The sequence below is a fragment of the Taurulus bubalis genome (assembly GCF_910589615.1).
Source record: "Taurulus bubalis genome assembly, chromosome: 14".
NCBI lineage: Eukaryota > Metazoa > Chordata > Actinopteri > Perciformes > Cottidae > Taurulus > Taurulus bubalis.
Window position 1 is genome coordinate 20,124,643 of NC_136602.1, and position 20,762 is coordinate 20,145,404.

At 42.4% G+C, this 20,762-nt stretch overlaps 1 protein-coding gene across 1 annotated transcript; it reads left to right on the forward strand.

Moving 5' to 3' along the window:
• Window positions 1–1,524: 1,524 nt before the first annotated feature.
• On the forward strand, window positions 1,525–16,881 carry ikzf1 (IKAROS family zinc finger 1 (Ikaros); the record flags this gene model as incomplete). The annotated part of the gene is given in 9 exon segments (XM_079229923.1): window positions 1,525–1,581; window positions 1,584–1,806; window positions 6,324–6,377; window positions 6,525–6,638; window positions 11,851–12,120; window positions 13,591–13,758; window positions 14,878–15,003; window positions 15,551–15,685; window positions 16,184–16,881. Coding segments are annotated over 9 exon segments (1,845 nt in total).
• Window positions 16,882–20,762: the final 3,881 nt, after the last annotated feature.

A 20,762-nucleotide genomic window follows, 5' to 3' on the forward strand; every position in this document is an offset into this window, starting at 1 on the left:
GCACACCTTTCTGGAAAGCTTACGACCTACGAAATTTGCATAATTGTAACGGAAACTGTAGGAGACAGGAATATAGTGATATAGCAATTGTTTTACTCATTAATGGTAGCTTGCTTTGGGTGGAACTGTTATGAGGCTGCTTTGCATTTGAGTGTTTTTTTGTTGTCATGTGTTTATTTATATCACAACGTTTGACAGAAATCTGCTTCACAATACAGGCAGTACGGTCGTGTATCATCTCCAATAAACGGCTACAGCCAGCCTTTGAATTCAGGTTTGATTTCCACTCCTTCTGTATTTATGAGCGTACAGTTAGACTGAGACTAGATGTTTAGCTGATGTCACAGAGGCAAACACGGTGGACGAGGTGACTGAGGGATCAGCGGCGGCGTTGCGCGATTCATTTTTAGTCTGGACGCGGAGACGTGTGGGTCTCTCCTCTCTGCCTGTACTGCTGCGCGACTCGCTCGGCACGTGCGGTGCTTTCTCGTCAGTCTCCAAGATACCAAAAATTCTCCAATAACACCAAAAAAAGGCTCTAGATTTGTCGCTCGTTGCTTTTGACAAAAAAAGTCTCCAAGAGGGTTTAGAAAGACGCCGGACATAGCGAGAAAGTCTCCAAGTTGGCAACACTGCTCACAAGTGTTTTCTGTATATTATACCTTTTGAGATTATTCAAATAGTCCTTGTGGTTAAGGAGATATTCTGTATTTAGTTTGGGTATGCAAACAATTTTGAATTTTTGAGAAAAATGGCAGGGGCTTAACCGGGGTTAAAAAGGTTAAAGTCCTGGCCTTGTACGATCATACTACTATTCTCCTATCATGGAGGGAGATGGACGATTGACGCGGTGACGGTTTAGAGTGTGGTGACAGTTTACTAATTCATATCCAATGTTGTGGATCTCGGTTTCAAGTAGGTTTTGAATTTTTGTTTTTGCTGCAAAACTTCTATAAAGTTAAGTGTAACACGGGGATCATCTGAAAGTGAAACGGCCCCGATGGGTTTGGACTCTCAGAACCAGGGAACCGTGTTGGTTTGCACCCAAAACCAGATGGAAACATAATGCACTCTTCTGCAGGACGGAGTCAGAGACCTCTGTGAGGACGCGCATTGCAAAGAGTGAAATATTAAAAAAAATATAGATATAATAATAATAATAATAATAATAATAATAATAATACATACATACATACATAAAGAAACAATGTGCCCAGGTTGTGACAACTGGACACTCACTGATGTGATGCGAGAAAGACAACATGCTTTGACTCTTGAGGGCAGTAAGTCAAATAAATGGATGAAACATTAAACAAAGAAAGAAACTCATTATATGGGAAAGGAAACAGTTGTGTTAATTTCATGGACTGCCAGAACAGGTGACAGAAGGGGAGCTGTCCAATATGCAAGTAAGGAGACCCCCTCCCACCCCCATCAGCTTCCTCGGTGAGAATGAAATAAATAAACAATGAATGGTCCACTCTCCTCGCGCGCCTCATCCCATCTCATGCATGGCTGCCAGTAATGGTCTACTGGGTGTCAGCTTTTATTGGCACGGCACAAAGCAAGTGCCAGGGGCTCGGCGGCTCGACTCCCCGCTGCAGACTCGGCCTGTGGATAAAAGCGAGCAAAATGCCCCAGCCGAGCTCAGAGACATAGTCATGTTGGGCTGGAACGAGGAAGTGCAGTGGAGAGGGGAGGGACTCCGGGCGCAGCTCCATGGGGCCGCGGCGGCGCTGCGACCTTCTGCACATGGAGCCGGGGAGAGTTGGAAGAACTTCATACTGCAAACTCAAGGAATAGCAGGTAAAGTGACTTCCACCGCGCCGTATTTTTGTATAGCTCCCAAAGCTGACGTTTTGAGGGCTCGATCGACACCTCTGAATTGCACTCGGGTCCTCTCTAGAGTTGTAGGAAACGTTTGGCACCTGACTGGAAAAAGAAGAGAGTCTCCTTGTAGTTTCGGTGCAGGTGCGCCGCAGCATCAGATCCCGCTGGGTGCGCGGTATTCTCCGCCGGTGCAGGACGGTTACACGAGTGAACAAATCACAGCACCTTTTTAATTATGAAATATAGATCAACTATAGCCACTTTCCTGTGTCATTCGTTACTAAATTGGAAGCTATTTAACGAAAGTAGTGGAATGTTCCCCTTTTTTTCTTCCTGTCTCTTTTTCTTTTGGGAACACATGGATAAATAACTTTTAAACTTTTAAAATAAAAAAAAAAACACTAATGTAATGTCTAAGATTTCCTGCTAATTATCGAGGCTTTTCGCTCTCATTTGAACCCGTTTATTGGGTTGTTACACTCCTGTTATAGCACCTGTTGCAACAGATGCGCGCGCTCATAAACTTCAGATAAAATCTGTAGGCCGGTCTGAAGTTTGAGAAAATATTAAAATACACATTTTCAGAAGGGGGGGAACAACTTTTGATTGAGACGCAATTTTTGTCCGGGTCATAAAAACCCAAACCATGTGTGAAAATACTTCAGCGCATAAACAGGAAATCACTCCGCATATCCGAGCGCGCGTATGCATTAATAATCGATAAATCGGATAATTTATCATCCCGTTAATCTTTGTATTCACCTGTTCGAACCACAGTCTCAGTTAGTTTTTAAACGTCTGTGTGAAGGAAACAAAATACCCACATGTAGGCATGACTGATGAAACTGTTTTACTCCGAGTTGGAAAGTAGTTCATCAACGCCCAGGCAGAAACACAGAGGTGCAAACATGTTGAGGAAATAAAGTGTTTTCATCTTTTCAACACGTAAAAAAAAGTTGGTTGTTAAAGTTGAGCATCTGCTAAAATATATATATATATATATTTATGTTTTATGCTTTTGATCAAATTAAGAATTAATGTAACTATTCATAATTGTATCTTTAGTGGCGCTGCTCAGATGTAAAACAACAAGTCGGTGAGCTTCCGTGAGTTTTATTTCCAAGCTTAAACTGTCGGAGAGCATCTTGGTTTCATGTAATATGATTTATTAGCAAATATGAATGCATTGGAATTTTTCTCTCAAGTAAAATGTAATTTTTCCCTGAGTTTAAAACATTTAAAGGAAGTTGATAATTCACTCAAATCACACTTAAATGCAAATATCCAACATGAAGTAACACTTGGCAAAGGAGATACGCTTGATTCAGATGTTAGACCGATTAAAAACTCAGAAAGGAACCCCGGTACCTGCACCATAGGACTTTTTCATATCTCAGTTGGAAAGAGAAGCGCTGCAAGTGCTGCAAATCTGTCTGCAGATACATCATCTTTCTTGTCAGTAGAAACAGAAGTAGGAGGAGGAGGGGGAGCAGAGGAAGGCAGACAGTTATTAAAATGATTGTACTGTCTGAATAGCATGAGTAGTGAAGTGTGTCAGATGCAAATGAAGGAAACTTCTCTTCAGCGCACCTTTACTCTCCCCTCACCCCCTCGACGGGCTCCCAGAACACATCCGCTAACACTATCTACCCATTCGCACCCATACATTTCATGAATTACTGATGAGTCTCCATGTGCATATGAACAAAGGTGACCGTGGGCCACATTGCTTGGCAGTGTGAGCTAATCTCTAATCCTAATGGCTGATAAGAAAGTGGCCACATCTTTATTACTATACTCATACAATCCTTGCGCAGGAGTGAAAATTATTAATTCAGATGTTTTCTTTAATCGTCAGTTTGGCGACTGTCTGGAGTGGAAACTTCTAGAGTGTGTGAGAATAGAGAATTATGATTTTTGCGCCTGTAATCTAAGTGAGGTCAGCATTAATGTGCGATGAAACTGAGTTTATATCGTGACAAAATATGATGTGTGTATATATACGTGTTTTATCCCAGCCAAAAGTAGAAACATGATAAAGATTTTGTAACATGAACCTCCTGGGCCTTGCATCACACTTTTATTTTGTTTTTTAAATGTTTAATCATGCAATTAAAGGTCACAGATTTTTCCTGAAATTCTGCCATAATGTTGGCTTATAATGAAAACGTTTATTATCTTATTTTTAAAACAATTACAATTTTAACTAAAACACTCAAGAAAATGTTTTTCTCCCCATTTTTGTACTTGCTTTGTGTATTCCAGTATTCACTGTGCATTTTAAATGTGTACTGTGCGCGCTCATTTAAACACACCAGTGTCTCGAGCTGGGTATCCAAACTTTACTGGTGTGGTCCTCAGTATCTGTTAACGGTTTCGTTGTTTCTCATCTCCACCCTGCTCCCTGGTGTCGCCTTTGCACCACCCTCCCACCCCCACCAAACACACAAACGCAAAAACACACACGCACACACACACACACACACACAGACACAGGAGGAGGACCGAGAATTCTGTGAACCCACAAGCCTCTTCCTGCCTCTCCTCACTTGACATATACTCAGACCAAAACTTTTCCAGTCCCTCTGCGCAGTGTCAAAAGTCTTTTCTGTGACTTCCATTTCACTGGTTGAAAGATTCCACCTGCCCTCAGTTAACACACACACACACACACACACACACACACACACACACACACACACACACACACACACACACACACAAACATACATCCCCCAATAACAACCAGGACATAAGCAGTCAGGCGTGAAAATCCTGCTATTCTCATAATTTCAGTTTGATTTGATTCAATAATTGAGAAATGCAAACACTTAACACAGTGCATCTAGTTTGTGTGCATACATGTATGTTACAATTAATTGGATGAAAACATTAAAGTTGTACAGTACCTGCTCTAAACTAGGACTTTAAACTTTGGCAAGGGAAGATTAAGGCACAGGATCTAAATCACGACTAAAAACCAAATGGGATAAGTTTTTTAAATTGTAAAAAAAAACACGGTAGAAGAATTAAAACCGCATGAAAAGGGTATCACAAAATAGCTACTTCCTGAATATTCTCAGTGCACCTTCCTTTCCACATGCCTACGCAAGTGGGTTGTGGCTGAATGTAGGAACTCTCTTTTTTATTTCTGCCGAAGCCCCCCTGCCGACACATCCGTGTTTTCCCCTCGCACCATCTGCCCAGAAAAAAAAAAAAAGGCACTTGAGAATATACCCGCCCTCTGCCCCCGACCTCCAAACTCCAGATGCTGAAGAAGGACGCTGCATAGGCAAAGCTCAGCCCAGTAACACGCAACACCCCGGTGTTGTGCTGAACAAATCTTCTGCACCAGTGACCTTTGCCCCCCCTCCCCTCACACTTGCATCCTGGGCGTCTGCATGCCATGAGCTCCTGACTTGACTCCGCAGAATGTTGTGCGTTGCAACAGAGCGGCCCGGTCGCTTCCCACTATTTGTTCCAAATGTGTGGAGCCATCTGTCAGTAAAACAGGAAGGCCTAGGTTCCCCTTCTCCCTTGGGCTTGTTTCGCTATTTTCGGGAGCTTCACTTCTCCCTGAGAGGCTGCTTGGACTGGGCAGCGGCCCCACCGAGGGCTTCTTGAAGTGGCGGAGCTGAGGCTGAGGCTGAGGCTGTCGGGCCCATCTGCTGCAGACTTGAGGGCCATCCATTATTAATGGGGCCACGAGCACTGGTGACTCCTCAGATATTCAGCCCTGGCCGGAGGATTGCTTCTAAAAAAGAAAAGAAAAAAAATCATAAATAAAGAGAAGTTCTCCGTCCTTCGGCCTGCTTTTCTGTCTCTTTTCTTTTTCTCCGTGCCTTCCTGTTGCGTTTTCTCTCCTGACTTCTTGCCCTCCCATCACTGTCTACGTCTCTGCCTCTATATCTCTCTCGCTGCTCTTCTGTCCCCTTCTCCTCTGTTACTCTCCCTCTCTCTCCTCCCCTCTCTTTGTTTCTGATTGCGGCTCGCATGCGTCTGTGCCCGGGCCGCGGGCTCAGCGATGCATGCTCAGTAAATTAGAGAGAACACGAGCGTCGATCAGCTGGGAACGGCAAACACCCGCATCCCCGTGACCCGGGGGCCAGTTAATTTTCTGCTTAATTTTGCGGCAGTCAGTTTGCATTTTTGGATGATTACGTGGCAGTAAATTAACAATAAATAACAAATGTGGTCTGAAAGCCCGTTCCCAGTGACCCGCCGCTACCAGCGGGCCCGTCAGCCGGAGCCAAGCCACTCTCCGAGCTCAGTCTCTCTGTCAGACTTGTAATGGAAATGTCTGTGATTCTTTGTAATGTAATGTGGAGGACAGTGGTGTGTCTGCAGCGGTGACAAGAGTGATCTCACCGAGGTGACAAAGTCACGCCGAGGAGTACACCCTTTACTCCACTCTGGCTTTTTATAATGTTGTTTCCTCCGCCTGCACTTGATTAAACTCACACACATCTACATCTCCATCTCTTTCTTATTAGAGTACTTGCACCGCATGGAGACAGAGGAGGCCCAGGAAATGGCCCAGATGCCAGGTAAAAGACTACCCGCTGCATGATTGAGCCATAGAGGGCAGAGAGTAGATACAATAGGCCCCACAAACGGGCCAGAGGTAATTTTGCGTCTCCTGAATAAGGGCTGCGTGGTGAGTGATGTGTGTTTGCTGGTGTGTGTCTCCCCAGGCCGGGACAGTTCCCCCATCAACGACGCGTCCGAGGAGGCAGAGGAGCCCATGGCCGTCCCCGAGGACCTGTCAGCCGGCTCCACCCACCAGCAGAACAACAGAGGGGACAAAGGTACGAGGCAACATCTCACCAAACGCACCCACAGCCCCCCAGAACATCTCGGATGCTTGTGCAAATTAGGAACGAAGTAATCCAAGTGCGTGATTGCTACGTTAAATTGGGGGTATCCGTGAAGCAGCAATCCAAACGAGTCAAACCTGCCGCAGTGCCTTTCCCAAACAGTAATGTGTTCACTCCCAAAGCACCCAAATCAGTGGAAAACGGTTAAATGAAAGTAATGTCAGTATCAAAAGCATAACATGTATATTTATAAAAAAAATATTTAAATGTTTTTACAACTTAATCCCATACACATCCAGTGGGACATATTTGCCGTTCCAAATCCCTTGGAAAATTTCATTTAAAGCTGCAAAGAGATACATTTAGGTCATTGGCAGAAAAGGTCAAAAATAAGAAAAAAATCCCTTTGATCCATGGCATGTCATTAATAAGCCGAATCTTAAGGAATAGCTAATGTGGCCTTGATTTGAGTTTGTGAACAGCAAGCCAGGGAATATCATGGTGAAAATAAGGATGAAGCATGTGAGGGGGATTCTCATCGGGGCGCCGTATATTTATCTCAAGTCTCCTAACATGGGGGGTTCGTGAAAAAAACAGGGGGAATCATTATTGGTCATTAAAAGCTAATCAGTTTAACACAACAGCAAGATAAATCACACATATGATTATTTTTTCATAGTTTAAATAACAGGTCATGTTTTGTAAAGTATTATGATTGTTTATGTATGAAATTATAAACCTTTATATGTTCACTGAATGTCCAAAATGATAGGGAACGTCACCGAAATGTAAAGACTCAGGAAAGCTTGAGATGTGAAATGTGCACAAAGAGGTGCAGCTCGGCTCAACTGAAATAGGATGTGCAAGAGTTTCCTAAGAAGAACTTGCCATCAGTCAGTTTCAACACTCCTGGAGATAAAGAGTTCAGGAAGAAGGCTAAGCTCAGAGAGATCAGTGCATCACTCCACCACATAGGTCACACACCTGCACGCACACACACACACACACACACACGCGCGCACGCTTACTCACAAAGGCTCTCTGTTTGACTTTACAAGCTCAGCGCAGGCAGAGATCGGTTCTGAACAAGTGCTGCGATGGCAACAATCAACACATGTTAAATCGAGTTAGGGAGCATTTGCAGAGCCATGTTTTATACGACTGTGTACATCTCATCTCAGTGGACTGACGTGTCGTACAATCTGTGGGAAAATAGGGAAATAGTCGGAAAGCAGCTGATTTAAATGATTTTCATCGGTAGAGAAATCGGTAGGGCACAGCTGGCTACATGTGAGTTTCTGTTCATTCCCTATAAGAGTACGATCACTTTGTGCGTGCGTGTGCGTGTGTTTGTTTGTGTGTGCGTGTGTGCGTGAGTGTATGTGTGTGTGTGTGTGATTACGTGTGTCTATATAGGGGCAGAGAGAAAGAAGGGAAGTGCAAGTATCTGGTACATCTATGCATGGCTGCCTCTGTGATAAAAGGCAGAATGAGTTATAATTATCACCCAGGATCATGTGCTGCTCAGTTCTCTGTCGTGAAAAAGGCAAAAGCAGGGGGACTATATGTGGGACACGGACTTCAAAGTATCGAAAGCTCAAAACCTCAAAACCCAGGTTATTTCCTGTTGCAAATAAGCCTTCACAGCCCGGGATCATCACTGTTGCTGCATATTCACACCGCTGCAAGGTTTTTGTTGCCTATATCAGTGTTTAGTAAATTGTCCCAAAAATGCAAGCTAAATTCATTTAGTTTGTCTTGTGTTGCTTAAATTTGAATTTTGAATAGAGACATATTTGATTAAAAGGACAAGGCCGTACAATGACCTTCTCGACATCCCAGTGAAATGATTTTTCTTTCACTTTCGGTGATTCAGACCGTAGCCGTTGCTATTTCAGAGACATGAGACTAAGAGGGAGACTAAGCTGTGTAGTTCCCGAAAACGTGGAGGCGACTTTCTTACTGTGAGGGGAAAAGCAGGCTGTTTTGGGCGTCGAGAGTGTTACTGCCGTGGTTCAAAACACGTGGTCTCACTCTTTTGCACACAAGGTTATTTTCAGGCAGTGAGAGAAGCATAAGTCAGTAACAGGAACCTACAGCAGGCTCCCTGTTTCCACACTGCAGAACTAACACACTTGCTAAGTGGCTTCCAATCTTCCAATTATTTCTTATTTTGTACAATAGCATTTTTTTTAATACATATATATTAGTAAGTCACTTGCTAGTATTTCACTTGTTATTTTTTCATTCTACCCCATCATCTGTAACCTGAGGATTAGATCCACATCAGGTTATATTATTATATGTTATTATATTGAGACCTTTTTTGTTTGTCTAACCCTTGCTTCCCAAAACGAGAAAATCAGGATGTGTGACCGTGACAAACAAGATAAAAAGTAAAAAGCCTTCTTCCTATTCCCAATTCAGTCACAACTTCCCCATATCCATGAGAAGTGGGTGGCAGCCCAGCGTTCATGGTTCCCTTCTGGCTGCTTTAGCTGCCGGAAAACCTGACAGCCTTAGCAACTGACAACCACAGATAAACATTAGGTTCATTGTTCAAAGAATTCTGAAATAAGTGAGAAGAAACACAATGCCTTCTGTAGCCCACAGTATACACCTTTATATTGAAGGTATTCCTGTAACCGTAGCTACATTTCCATGTGCAGAGAAATGCCTCTCCTGCCAATGCTGAGCAATAGTTTGATTAAGCCTTTTTATTGGCACATCATTTTACAACTCCCTGTTGACATTAGTGAAGTACTTCAGCTACCCAGAGAAGTTTTGCTTTCGAGCTCTGTGATATGCAAATAGAACAAATCACTTGCCTTAAAAAAACCTGTGAAGTGCTTTTGCCTGACTGAAACACGGGGGTGGTTCAAGTGAGAAATGAGTTAAAATAGTTAACGTTAAAAATAGTGGATAAACCGTTGAAATAGTTAACGTTAGCTAAAAGTAAAAAGTAGTAAAAAGATTAAATAGTTGAAAGTAATGGATAAATAGAGAAATTATGTTAGCTAAAATGCATAAATGGTTAAAATAGTCCACGTTAGCTAAGAGTAATGGATGCATATTTAAAATAGTTAGCTAACAGTAGTATATACATGGTGAAAATAGGTAACGTTTGAAGAGCTCAAAGTAATGGATCATTTGACACAATAGTTAATGTTGTGCATACATAGTGAAAAGTAATGGATAAATGGTGGGTATATTTAGAAAAGATGAAATGGATAGTATCAAAACTCATCATCAGCTTTGCACTTAAATAGAACATAAGCACCATTTTGTTTTCACAAACAGTGAAGCCTTTCCTTCCCTATGCGTGCGCAGCTGGTGTCTCTCTTATCTCATTTGCTCAGCGACGAGAGAGTTTGTCGACAATTTCAACAGTTGAACAGATGAGCAGATTGTTGTTGAAAAATGCATGGAGATTGACGTTGGGATTATGCTACATTGATCGGAAAAGCGATCATAAACATCTCATGATCCGATGCTGTTAGTTTCCTCCATCTCCTCCTCTCTAACGTTCTGTACAAATAGGGATTTATATGTGGTCTCGTCGAAAACAAAACTCCCTACAAAAGAAAAAAGAAAAAAAACCAACAACCATGTTTCAGTTACAGGCTGTTTTACAATTCCTTTCCCGTGCTTCCCTTTCTGTCACTTCTCCATAATTCTTGGTATTTCAGTTAGACAGGCCCTCTTTCTGAAGCTTCCCCTTTTCCATGTATTCCTATATTTCATGATTTCCACTTCTTCCTCTTCAGTTGTACAAACAGAGAGGTAGAAGCATGGGGAAATCAGGCGGACCCCGTGACATGCAAACCACAAGCTGGTGTAGCTGTGGGACTTGCAAGATCTGTCAGTTCTCTTAACTGCTCAGTGGTGGGAAAAGAAGGAGCAGCTAGTTCAACACAGAAGGACTCTCATCTGTTCTGATCACTTCGGGAACACCAAACATTTAGTAGAGATTAAAATTTAGTATAAACTACAATCTTGGCATTCATCAATCATGCGGCATTGACTTTCTTCACTCTGAAAGGCTGTCTTATGTGTGCCTGCGTGTGTACATCGCACTCTCTTGCTCTAAAAGACGCCGCCGTCGTCCCTAGTTTCACACTGCTTCCTGTGTCTCTGTTTCCTGTTTATCTTGTCATTTGTTTTACCGAAGTGTGATGGTGCTAGATGAGTGTTTCTTCATCACCGACATCCTACAACAGTAAGCACGCTATCCACCTGTTTATCCTAATGCAGCTATGCTGCTGGGAAATAAATAAGCAGCATAGTCTACGGTTTGGATGAGGAGGCTGCGGGATGTTTGTTGATTTTTCACAGGTTTTATTCAGAAAAAATATATCAAGTAAGAAGGGAAGCTTTTGAAGTTTTGATGCAGCATCCTGGTAAACATGGTCATGTTGCATTGTGCACTAAAGGAGGTTTTCCCTTGCACAACTGTTGTTGCCCTAGTTATATTATAGTGCAGTTGCAGTGCCGTTAAACACAGTCTATCCCGACAGAGGAACGAGGGAATGAACAGAAGCACATTGGCTACAATAAAGCCAGGTCTGATTAAAGTTCGGTTTTATGGCTGCAAGTAAAACACAGTTTGAGTTCATCAAATTAGTCTTTATTAAATGAGAAAGTATGTAATTTATTTGTAAAAAAATAAACAATGTGACACATAATTTGATGTCTTATTCAGATAAATAAAAGGATAACTTTAGGGAAGCATTTCACCAAATTAAAAAGCAAAATATATGACGAGGTGGGTTAGTTTCTAATTGATCTATGAAAATCTGTCAGGTAAATTATTTTAAAAAGAAGAAAAATAACAAGATTCAGAAATAAAATATGAATGACTTAAACCAAGTCATACCAAACTAAATGAAATAGATCTCTTGCATGCTTTAGAAATAATCAGTGAGATAACGTCAATATAACAACCAAATATTTATTAGAAATATCAATTATTTCAGCGAGGACAGTCAATCGTTTCACTTTTCTTTCATGAAGCATTTCAGACCAGGCAAAGGCAACTTCAAGGCTACATCACAATGTTACAATAAGCAGCTCTATCTATTCTCATGTCACAGTATCAATATCACACTGATAATTTCCCATCTTTAGTATATAACATCATGAAAGAATCATGCTCTTATTCTAAACCGTGGCCCCTCCCCACCCCCCTTGCCCTCTTTTCCAGCCTGTAACATTAAAGTTGAGGCTCGCAGTGATGAGGAGAATGGGCTGGCCTGTGACATGAATGGCGTGGAGGAGGAAGAGTGCGCGGAAGACTTGCGCGTGATCGATGCCTCGGGGGCCAAGGTGAACGGCTCACAGCCGAGCCTCGAAGCCAAGGCCTACTCCTCGGCCGGCGGTATCCGGCTGCCCAACGGGAAGCTCAAGTGCGATATCTGTGGGATAGTTTGCATTGGCCCCAATGTGTTGATGGTGCACAAGCGAAGCCACACTGGTAAGCCACCTGCAACACTTCTTGCCCTTCCTTTGCACCCATGTTCACTGTCAGTATGAGAGGATGGATGAGGAGTATAAAGGTGCCTGCTGTGGCTCCCGCACACGTGCAGAACATTTCTTCAGACTTTGAATGGCATAAATGAAGCTCAGATTCGTTGTCTCTTACTAACACAAGCACCGTGAATAAATACACTTTAGAGCCTGTTCTTATGTTTGCATTCACCCTTATATACTCAGTAGTTTGGCTGTATGCATGTAAGCCTTCCTGTCGTGCGTGAAATAGACCATTAGCATTCATTATTGTTCGTTTAAATGACTCTGAATTACCACATAACAAGCAACAGTAACTGATCATATTATTACAGCGATAAAGTAGCAGAGAAGAACTTGGTCCAAAAAGACATGCCCTCTGTTAAGATACAGGATATATCTGCTGCAATTAAATGGAATCTCTATGAAGTGACAATTATCTGGCTATTAAAAGTTTTTTCAAATTTTAAAATTGATATTCTATTGTAATGAAGCCAAACCAGTGGTGGGGAACATTTTTGAAAAAGGCACTTAACTGTCAAGCTTTAGAAACTAATGAAACTCTAAATGGAAGAAAGGAACACTAGACTAATGTAAATGCAAAAGAAAGTACAATAAAAGATATAATGAAGTGCCTCCTATTTAAATAGAAAATACTGTGGTGAGTCTTTGCTCCTGAAATGCATTTTTAATGAATTTCCTTTTTTATATATTTTTGCTGCTTCACTGGTGACTCTTATTTTATGGGGGGCCTTTGAGAAAAAAAGAGAAAAAAAGCCACATTAAAACGTTCTCACAGAATGCCACAACACTCGGAGAGGCTGGATATTGGTTTATTCCAGAAGCGATGATCAGGAAGACTGGCTCTCAACACAAAGTGTTTCCTTCGCTTTATTCAAATGAGGCTGAATTTGCATTGTGATGTGCCGCTCTTATTTTAGAGACGAAGAAGAGGAAAAAATGAGATTTTCAGATCAAATTGACCCAGGCAATGGTGCATTACGGAACTGGCAGGCTGAGTCTGAAAGGCTCTTGTTCGATCAGAGCGGCAGAAGCCGGTGGGGCAGGGGGAGCACGGAGAGATAGGGTGTCACTTGCTGTGAAACCCTCTCTCCGGCTGCTGGAGCGCTCTCAGCCCCAGAGACGCTCCATCATCCTCCTTGTTCTGGCGCTCGGCGCGCTTGTAGTGCAGCGACCCCACATTCCCCCGCAGCGCGCTTCTTCATCCGCGCATAAAAGACAGAGACTTTGTGCTTTTATCGTCGTCAGTGGAGGGATCAAACACAGGGAGGTTAGGGAGAGGGGTGCAGGGAAGACACGCATTAAAAATCAAGAACATAATATACAAACACATACGAGTGGGTGCCGGTGAAACACACAAGTTGCGTTTTATCTGCCCCTTTCCGACTATGTGCATCGGTTGTGCTCTTGTCCTCAGGAGAACGTCCGTTCCACTGCAGCCAGTGCGGGGCCTCCTTCACCCAGAAGGGCAACCTGCTGCGTCACATCAAGCTCCATTCAGGGGAGAAACCCTTCAAGTGTCACCTGTGCAGCTACGCCTGTCGCAGGAGGGACGCCCTCACCGGCCATTTACGCACCCACTCGGGTGAGTACGCAACGGTCACCCACTGAAAACTTCTGCACTCGTGGTAAACCCTGTTCTCCAGTGCATACAGTGAGAGATTAGTGCTATGTAAGGGGAAGTTGACAGGATCTAGATATGGTGTCACTTTTTTTTGCAAATGCTTTGCAGAAGTATATGTTCATGAAATATTTGAGTGTAAACAGCACTCGTACAAAGCCTGCTCTGAATAGCTGTGCAGAACAGTGAAGGGATGAACTGCAAAATGATCCTTGCACAGCAGTTTCAACTTAAATCAATTTATTTTACTGTCTTCAATTTCCATGGAAGGCTTAAGACCAACAGTTTGTTAGTCTCTCAGCACTTTCTACGACGTTCATTCTTACCGAAGGCAGGCTTTAAAACAGGTCACAATGAACGTCATTTCTCTTCTAAAAAAGGCTGAGAAATTTCCTAAAAACACATTTGGTGCTGTTGGTGACGTTTTTAAAGCAGCAGGACTTTGGGATCGATTAAACACCAAAAATACACGAGTATGTATTTAATTTTTTCAACTGTTCATTTACAATTTCAATAGATTATATTCTACAATTGTGGGTCTATTATTAACTAGTTTTAAAAGCCTTCTCTATAAGACCAGGAATAAACTTTGGATGGGGAAATAGTCGATCCTTAAATATAAACTCTACTACACAAGACTCAGCTCATAAAAACCCCACTATGTTACTCAATAGTCTTTATTTATAAATCGTAAACATCCCCAAATTGCTTCCCAAATCCCCCCTGAAACACAGGGTAGCTGAGGCAAAGATCACCTGTCAATCAAACAGTGTGGGCGGTACTGCCAGGTCTTTTCGTTGCGTTTTCTGTCGATGAACCCTCTGTAGCGGTACTCTTTTCCTTGGATTACCACTGCTCACGCTAAATATTCTTCTTCTAATTATTCCAGTCAAACTGGAAATGTAAAATCCATCACTTCCTGTATTTTTACAGGAAAAGAAACACCAAAAAGGGCAGTTAGAACAGCAGTTTAACTTTAATCTCTATTGTGTCCCTAAACCAAAAAAAAAAATCAACCATGACATACAATATAGCACTGATCTAGTTCACTGATCTAATGTTGTTGTTTTTTTGTCTCTGCAGTTGGAAAACCCCACAAGTGTGCTTACTGTGGGCGGAGTTACAAGCAGCGCAGCTCTCTCGAGGAGCACAAGGAGCGCTGTCACAACTACCTCCAGTGCATGGGGCTGCAGAACAGCATCTACACAGGTTGGTGCCTCACGAGACGCACACTTCCCTTTCACCCAAATGTGATGACCCACTTTAGCCCGAGTGCAGGACTCGCTATGCATGCAGCAGCAGGGCACCATGAAGCTGTTACTAAACGCTCCAACAGGTCAGGTCCAACTACAGTCGTTTCCATTCGAATATACCATGCAGAGGTTCTACTATTTAAAATGATTGTAGGGATAGTTTAGTCTATTTAGTCATGTTGTCATTATAAAGTGCTGTATTCGTCTATATTCGCCCAGCAGTCATATGTTGAATGAACTGACTGTAAAAATATTTAATGTGCAGGGTGCTCTGCATTGAAGCCTAGAAACACATCTATACCTCATCTGTGAGCATGAACAAATACTATATTTATCGACCAAGTGCCTCGCATGTGTCAGAATAGTCCGTTCTGTCCTCTGTGAGAAAACCATCAGTCCAAGAACATACCCCCATGTGTTGTCAGGCGCCAGCTCATCACTTTAAACAGGACAAACTCAAGTTACTTTGACTCTGAAATCTACTTTTCTGTCTTGCTTTCCAGTAGTAAAGGAAGAAAGCAACCACAATGAGCAGAGGGAAGACTTAAGCCAGACGGGATCTGACAGAGCCTTGGTGCTAGACAGACTAGCTAATAACGTAGCTAAGCGTAAGAGCACTATGCCACAGAAGTTTGTGGGTAAGGGCTGAAATCTGCTTCCTTTGTGTAAATACAATATCGCTGCTTTCGCTGATAAATGTGTGTAACTGTTGCGCTTACGAAAGCTGCATAGTTGAAGCTGCAATGAGTTTTTTGTTCATTACTTTTCCTTTGCAGCATGCATGCAGTGTAACAGAAAAAGTTCAGCCTTAACAGGAATTGTGCCTTTAACTGTGTTAGAAAAAGTCAATGTTTAAATAGTGTTCACATGTGTATAATAGTATTACATTAAGATGATGATAATGTTCATAACAAAAGAGAGAGAAAACGTGAACATGAGGAGGCTCAGGAAGAAGCTAGTGTGAGACTAGAAATAACAATAACAGTGACAAAAAAAAAGTGAGTCATTTTCTGACTCAGCTAGAGAGGAGCAGGCTCGGCAATAATGTGGTGTAATCACAGGAGGGGGTGGGGGGAGGAGTTCAAGGGTGCCGGTGAAATATAAAACATTGCTCTTGTGTCTCTCCCAACCCTCAGGCGACAAACGTCTGTCGGACCTCTCATACGACGGCGGGGCAGAGATGATTCAGCCCCACGTCATCGACCAGGCCATCAATAGCGCCATCAGCTACTTGGGGGCCGAGTCGCTTCGGCCTCTGGTCCAGACCTCCCCGGCCTCCTCGTCCGACGTGGGCCTCGGCTCCTTGTACCCCCTGCACAAGCCGGCGCCCGAGGGCCACGCGGGGACGGGCCTCGGCGGGTCGGCCAAGGACAGCGCGGCCGAGAACCTGCTGCTCCTCTCCAACTCCAAGTCGGCTTCCAGCGAGAAGGACGGCTCGCCCAGCCACAGCGGCCAGGACTCCACGGACACCGAGAGCAACAATGAGGATCGTCCCGGCGGGGCGTCGTCCGGCCTCATCTACCTGACCAACCACATCACCTCGGGGGTGAGGAACGGCATGGTGAAGGAGGAGCAGCAGAGGCAGTACGAGGCCATCCGGGCCAGCATCGAGATGGCGTCCGAGGGCTTCAAGGTGGTGACGGCAGACGGGGAGCAGGTGAAGGCGTACCGGTGCGAACACTGCCGCGTTCTCTTCCTGGACCACGTCATGTACACCATTCACATGGGCTGCCATGGCTTCAGAGACCCCTTCGAGTGCAACCTCTGTGGTCACCACAGCCAAGACCGCTACGAGTTCTCCTCGCACATAACGCGGGGGGAGCATCGCTACTGAGCCCCGGCCTCCAGAGAACACACACAGACAAACAGGTGTGCGTGTGGCCAACACACCACACACACACACACACACACACACACACACACACACACACACACACACACACACACACACACACACACACTCTCACACACTCACTCACATAGGAAATACAAGATGTAAAATACACTGTTGATGTCTGAAAGTTGTGTTTTTTTTATACAAAGTATGCATGTTTGTTGAACATAGATTAATGTACAACTATAAATCAAGACTTTTATTTTCCCTTTCAAATGCTATGTTTGTAAGAAGCAAAATGATGCTCAGTGAGCCACAATCCTACATAGGTTTTTAAATGGTGTATTTACAGGTTGCCACATGTATGAAATGTCTTTTCTTTTGGAAAACCACGCAGCAACTATTTTTTTCTAGATTTAGAATAGAAAATATTTCCATTCTCACATTTACCAATCTGTTGACTGAATTTGTCCGAAATGTTCTGCAGTTGTTTTCCGGGCAGCAAAACCCATTTTAGAAAATGAAATACAATTAATAAAAACAATCAGTGTAGATAACCCCACACGTCCCTTTCAAAGTTTCAACCTGTTCTTGTATTTGTAACAACTGAACCTACATATTATTTATATCACATTTATAACACACGCCTGTCTGTTTTTGTATTTATTACAGTGATCGATGTTTGTTTGTAGAGTAGTTAATAAAAGCTTCATCTCTTTCTGTCCAACTGTACTAAATGTGTTTGAAGTGAAAACAGGACCGCTGCTGGATTTTATTTTGAATTTTTTTCAGAAGAAAATGTTATCCTGGCCTTTTGTTTTGCACCTGATGGCTAAGAACCGTTCCACTCACCGAAAGAAAATGAGCCATTTGAGGTTTGAAGGAGATCATGCTTGCATAATATCAATAAAGGATATTTTATATATGCAAAAAGTGTTTTGTGTTACTGTGGATGAGTGTAGTAATAAGGAGGAAGTTGTTTAATGACTGGAGGTCCACCTGCAGCTATACTTGGGATCTACTCTATATATTCATATGGACGTTTTCATTATTCTACCTGTCAAAATGTCCACGTTAAACTGAAAATCTTTCCTGGAGTTAATGAAAAGTTTGTACCTTCTTAAGAAATATGGAGATTTCATTTCTCACTCTCAAACCTTCTGAAATAATTAAGTTTGGATGTCGCTCAAGATGCTGCTCTCTCCTGCCTGTCAGGGAAGAGCCCAGAAAGAGTGAATGACTGGCATTTGTGTTCAAAACACACAAACACCGAGAGGAGAATAAATAAACACCTCTCCATGAGTGCTTTCAAAGTATTTAGATGTTGCACAAAATAGCTAATTTCCATCATATACATTTATATTTATATATATTTTCTTTTCTTCAGTGTTGTAGTTATAAACCGTACCATTTATGTATTTTTTTAACTAAAAACAATCCTTCATATGAACTCACCAAGGAGGCCAGACAGAAGGCTGAAACATCCCAGTGTCCACACAGGAGACCCTCGTGTTAAAATGGTGACATCAAGGGAGTACATTGTAGCAGCACACACACACACACACACACATACACACACACACACACACACACACACACACACACACACACACACCAGCACGTTGACATGTGCCATGTCCAGGACCTGAGGAGTGTGGTCCTCTGAGGAGCAGCGGAGGACCGGGCACTGGAGCAGAAGGCAGGGGCCGGGGCTCCGAGGGCCGGGCCCGTCTGCGGAGGCTCAGCCGGGGCCCGGCAGGAGGAGCTCGGCGGCCTCGTCCAGATGGCTTCTGTGTGATTTAGCAGAAACGGGAAGCAGCTGTGGCCAGCGCTGAGGCCCCCACACCCCACGCTTGACTGGGACCCAACAGGGGAGGGAGGGCATTTGCATGAGAGGGATAATCTGGCCAACCAACGCGGGCCCTGCCAGAATCCCAAATCTCACTTCCCCTTTCAAGCAGCGGAAACACTCCTTTAAGAATTGGATCTAACCGATTCAGGACCCAACAAGATGCCGATACTCAAGGTGTTTCACACTTTACATACAACGTCCACTGTATACTCTGGGAATTCTTACTTAATATACTGACTCAGTGGCTGTACTTAAGTATAATTTTGAGGTACTTGTACTTATTAGTACACTATTAGTATTTCCACTGTGTGCTTTATACTTTTCCAGTATGAGAAATATAGTTTTTAGTTACCGGTTTCTTTTGGGATTAATATTTCACCTGAAATACCTGAGATCAGATTAGTGATTTAAACTGTCTGTTCTCGACCCGTCTGGTTTTTGGGATCTTACAAACAAACGTCTACTTCGGGCCTCTTGCCTCGTTTCAGATACGAGTTGTGAGCAGTTCCACCAAGGACACGTTTCCCTTCTCGACTTCTCTAGACACGGTTTCATTTGGACCGCTTGAGGCCCAGAGAGGTAGAAGGAGTTCATTTCTAACAAGTAAAAATATATATATATATTTGAGAAAAGAAAAGAATATATACATTTGTGTAGCAGAACCTTTTCCTTAGATTTATCTTGAAACCCGCTTAGAACCATGGGAATAAGAACCCGGAACCATTTCTCCTTCAAGGAATATTATGGAGGATATTATACAGACTAAATAGACCACATTAGAACACATTTCTCACATTGTTTTTAAAATAGTGTCAAATATTTGAAATGTTACATATATGTCACATTGGGCGTTAATGGTAAAAAAAAAAAAATGGTATTAATAATTGAATTAATATAGCATGATTTTTTTTGTTTACATTTGTTTTAATATGCTTTGAATTGAAAAATATAAAATATGTTAGCTAAATGTCATTGAATCAGCCAAATTAACTGAGCAGATCATAATTACTTTTCGTATTGTGCATATATGTCACAAATTTTTAGGTTAAATTCCCGATGTGACGTATGAGTCACAATGATTCTTATCTGATTTGTTTTATATCAGTTTCTTCAATAAATGTGCTCACAGCAGGTTTAATATAGTAAAGGACATGTTATGTAAGCAATATCAATCTTAAACGGGTGAATCTTACCTTTAACAACAAAAAACAAGCTTTATTAAATTTAGCACTTTTTAGATCTGTCACACCCTGCAGCAGACCTCTTGGAAAGGTTGTTATGGGAACACAAGATCACACGACCACCAAGATGTTCAGTAGGCGTCACTTAGGGACTTTAAAATCAAGGATAAAGCTGTATGGAACTTTCCAGAACAGTTAAAGGACGTCTGACACCTGTGTCACCGAGGGTCCTTATGGGGTAAACGGCCTAACTGCCTGTAAAGCTCCTCTCACACGACAACCTATATAATCAGCATAACAGCCTTTATAATAGTATGTTATATTCCTTATGTTTTTAGGCAGGATTGGTTTGGTGACACCTGTGCTCACTGGTGGAAACAGCTGTATAAAATGACTGTTCTATACTTTGTCAGAAATAACTGTGGTGTGTATATTTATTGTGCAGCCAAACAAACGTATTTTTTGATAATACGTTTGTCAATAATTATTGCAAATGCAATCTGATATCAAGCTGCACAACAGCCAAATAGTTTTCTGAAATAGTTGGACCTACATACCGCATCATTTCCTATCAATTCCCAATTTAAATTCAGCACGGAAATTATAATTGGACCCCGTCACCAACAATGACAACTGAATAGAGAAGCAATGACAGAATGTAGATGTATTCAATGACTATTGTTGGAAAAATGCATAGATAATATTTCAAAAGTAGAGTTTGATTTCATGAAAGTCTTCTGGGTTTTCATTTTGGTACATTTAGCTGTAGAATACTCTTTTACTCAGGTATATTTTTAATACACAATTATATATATATTTTTGAATGGAGTATTTTTACATTGTTCTAC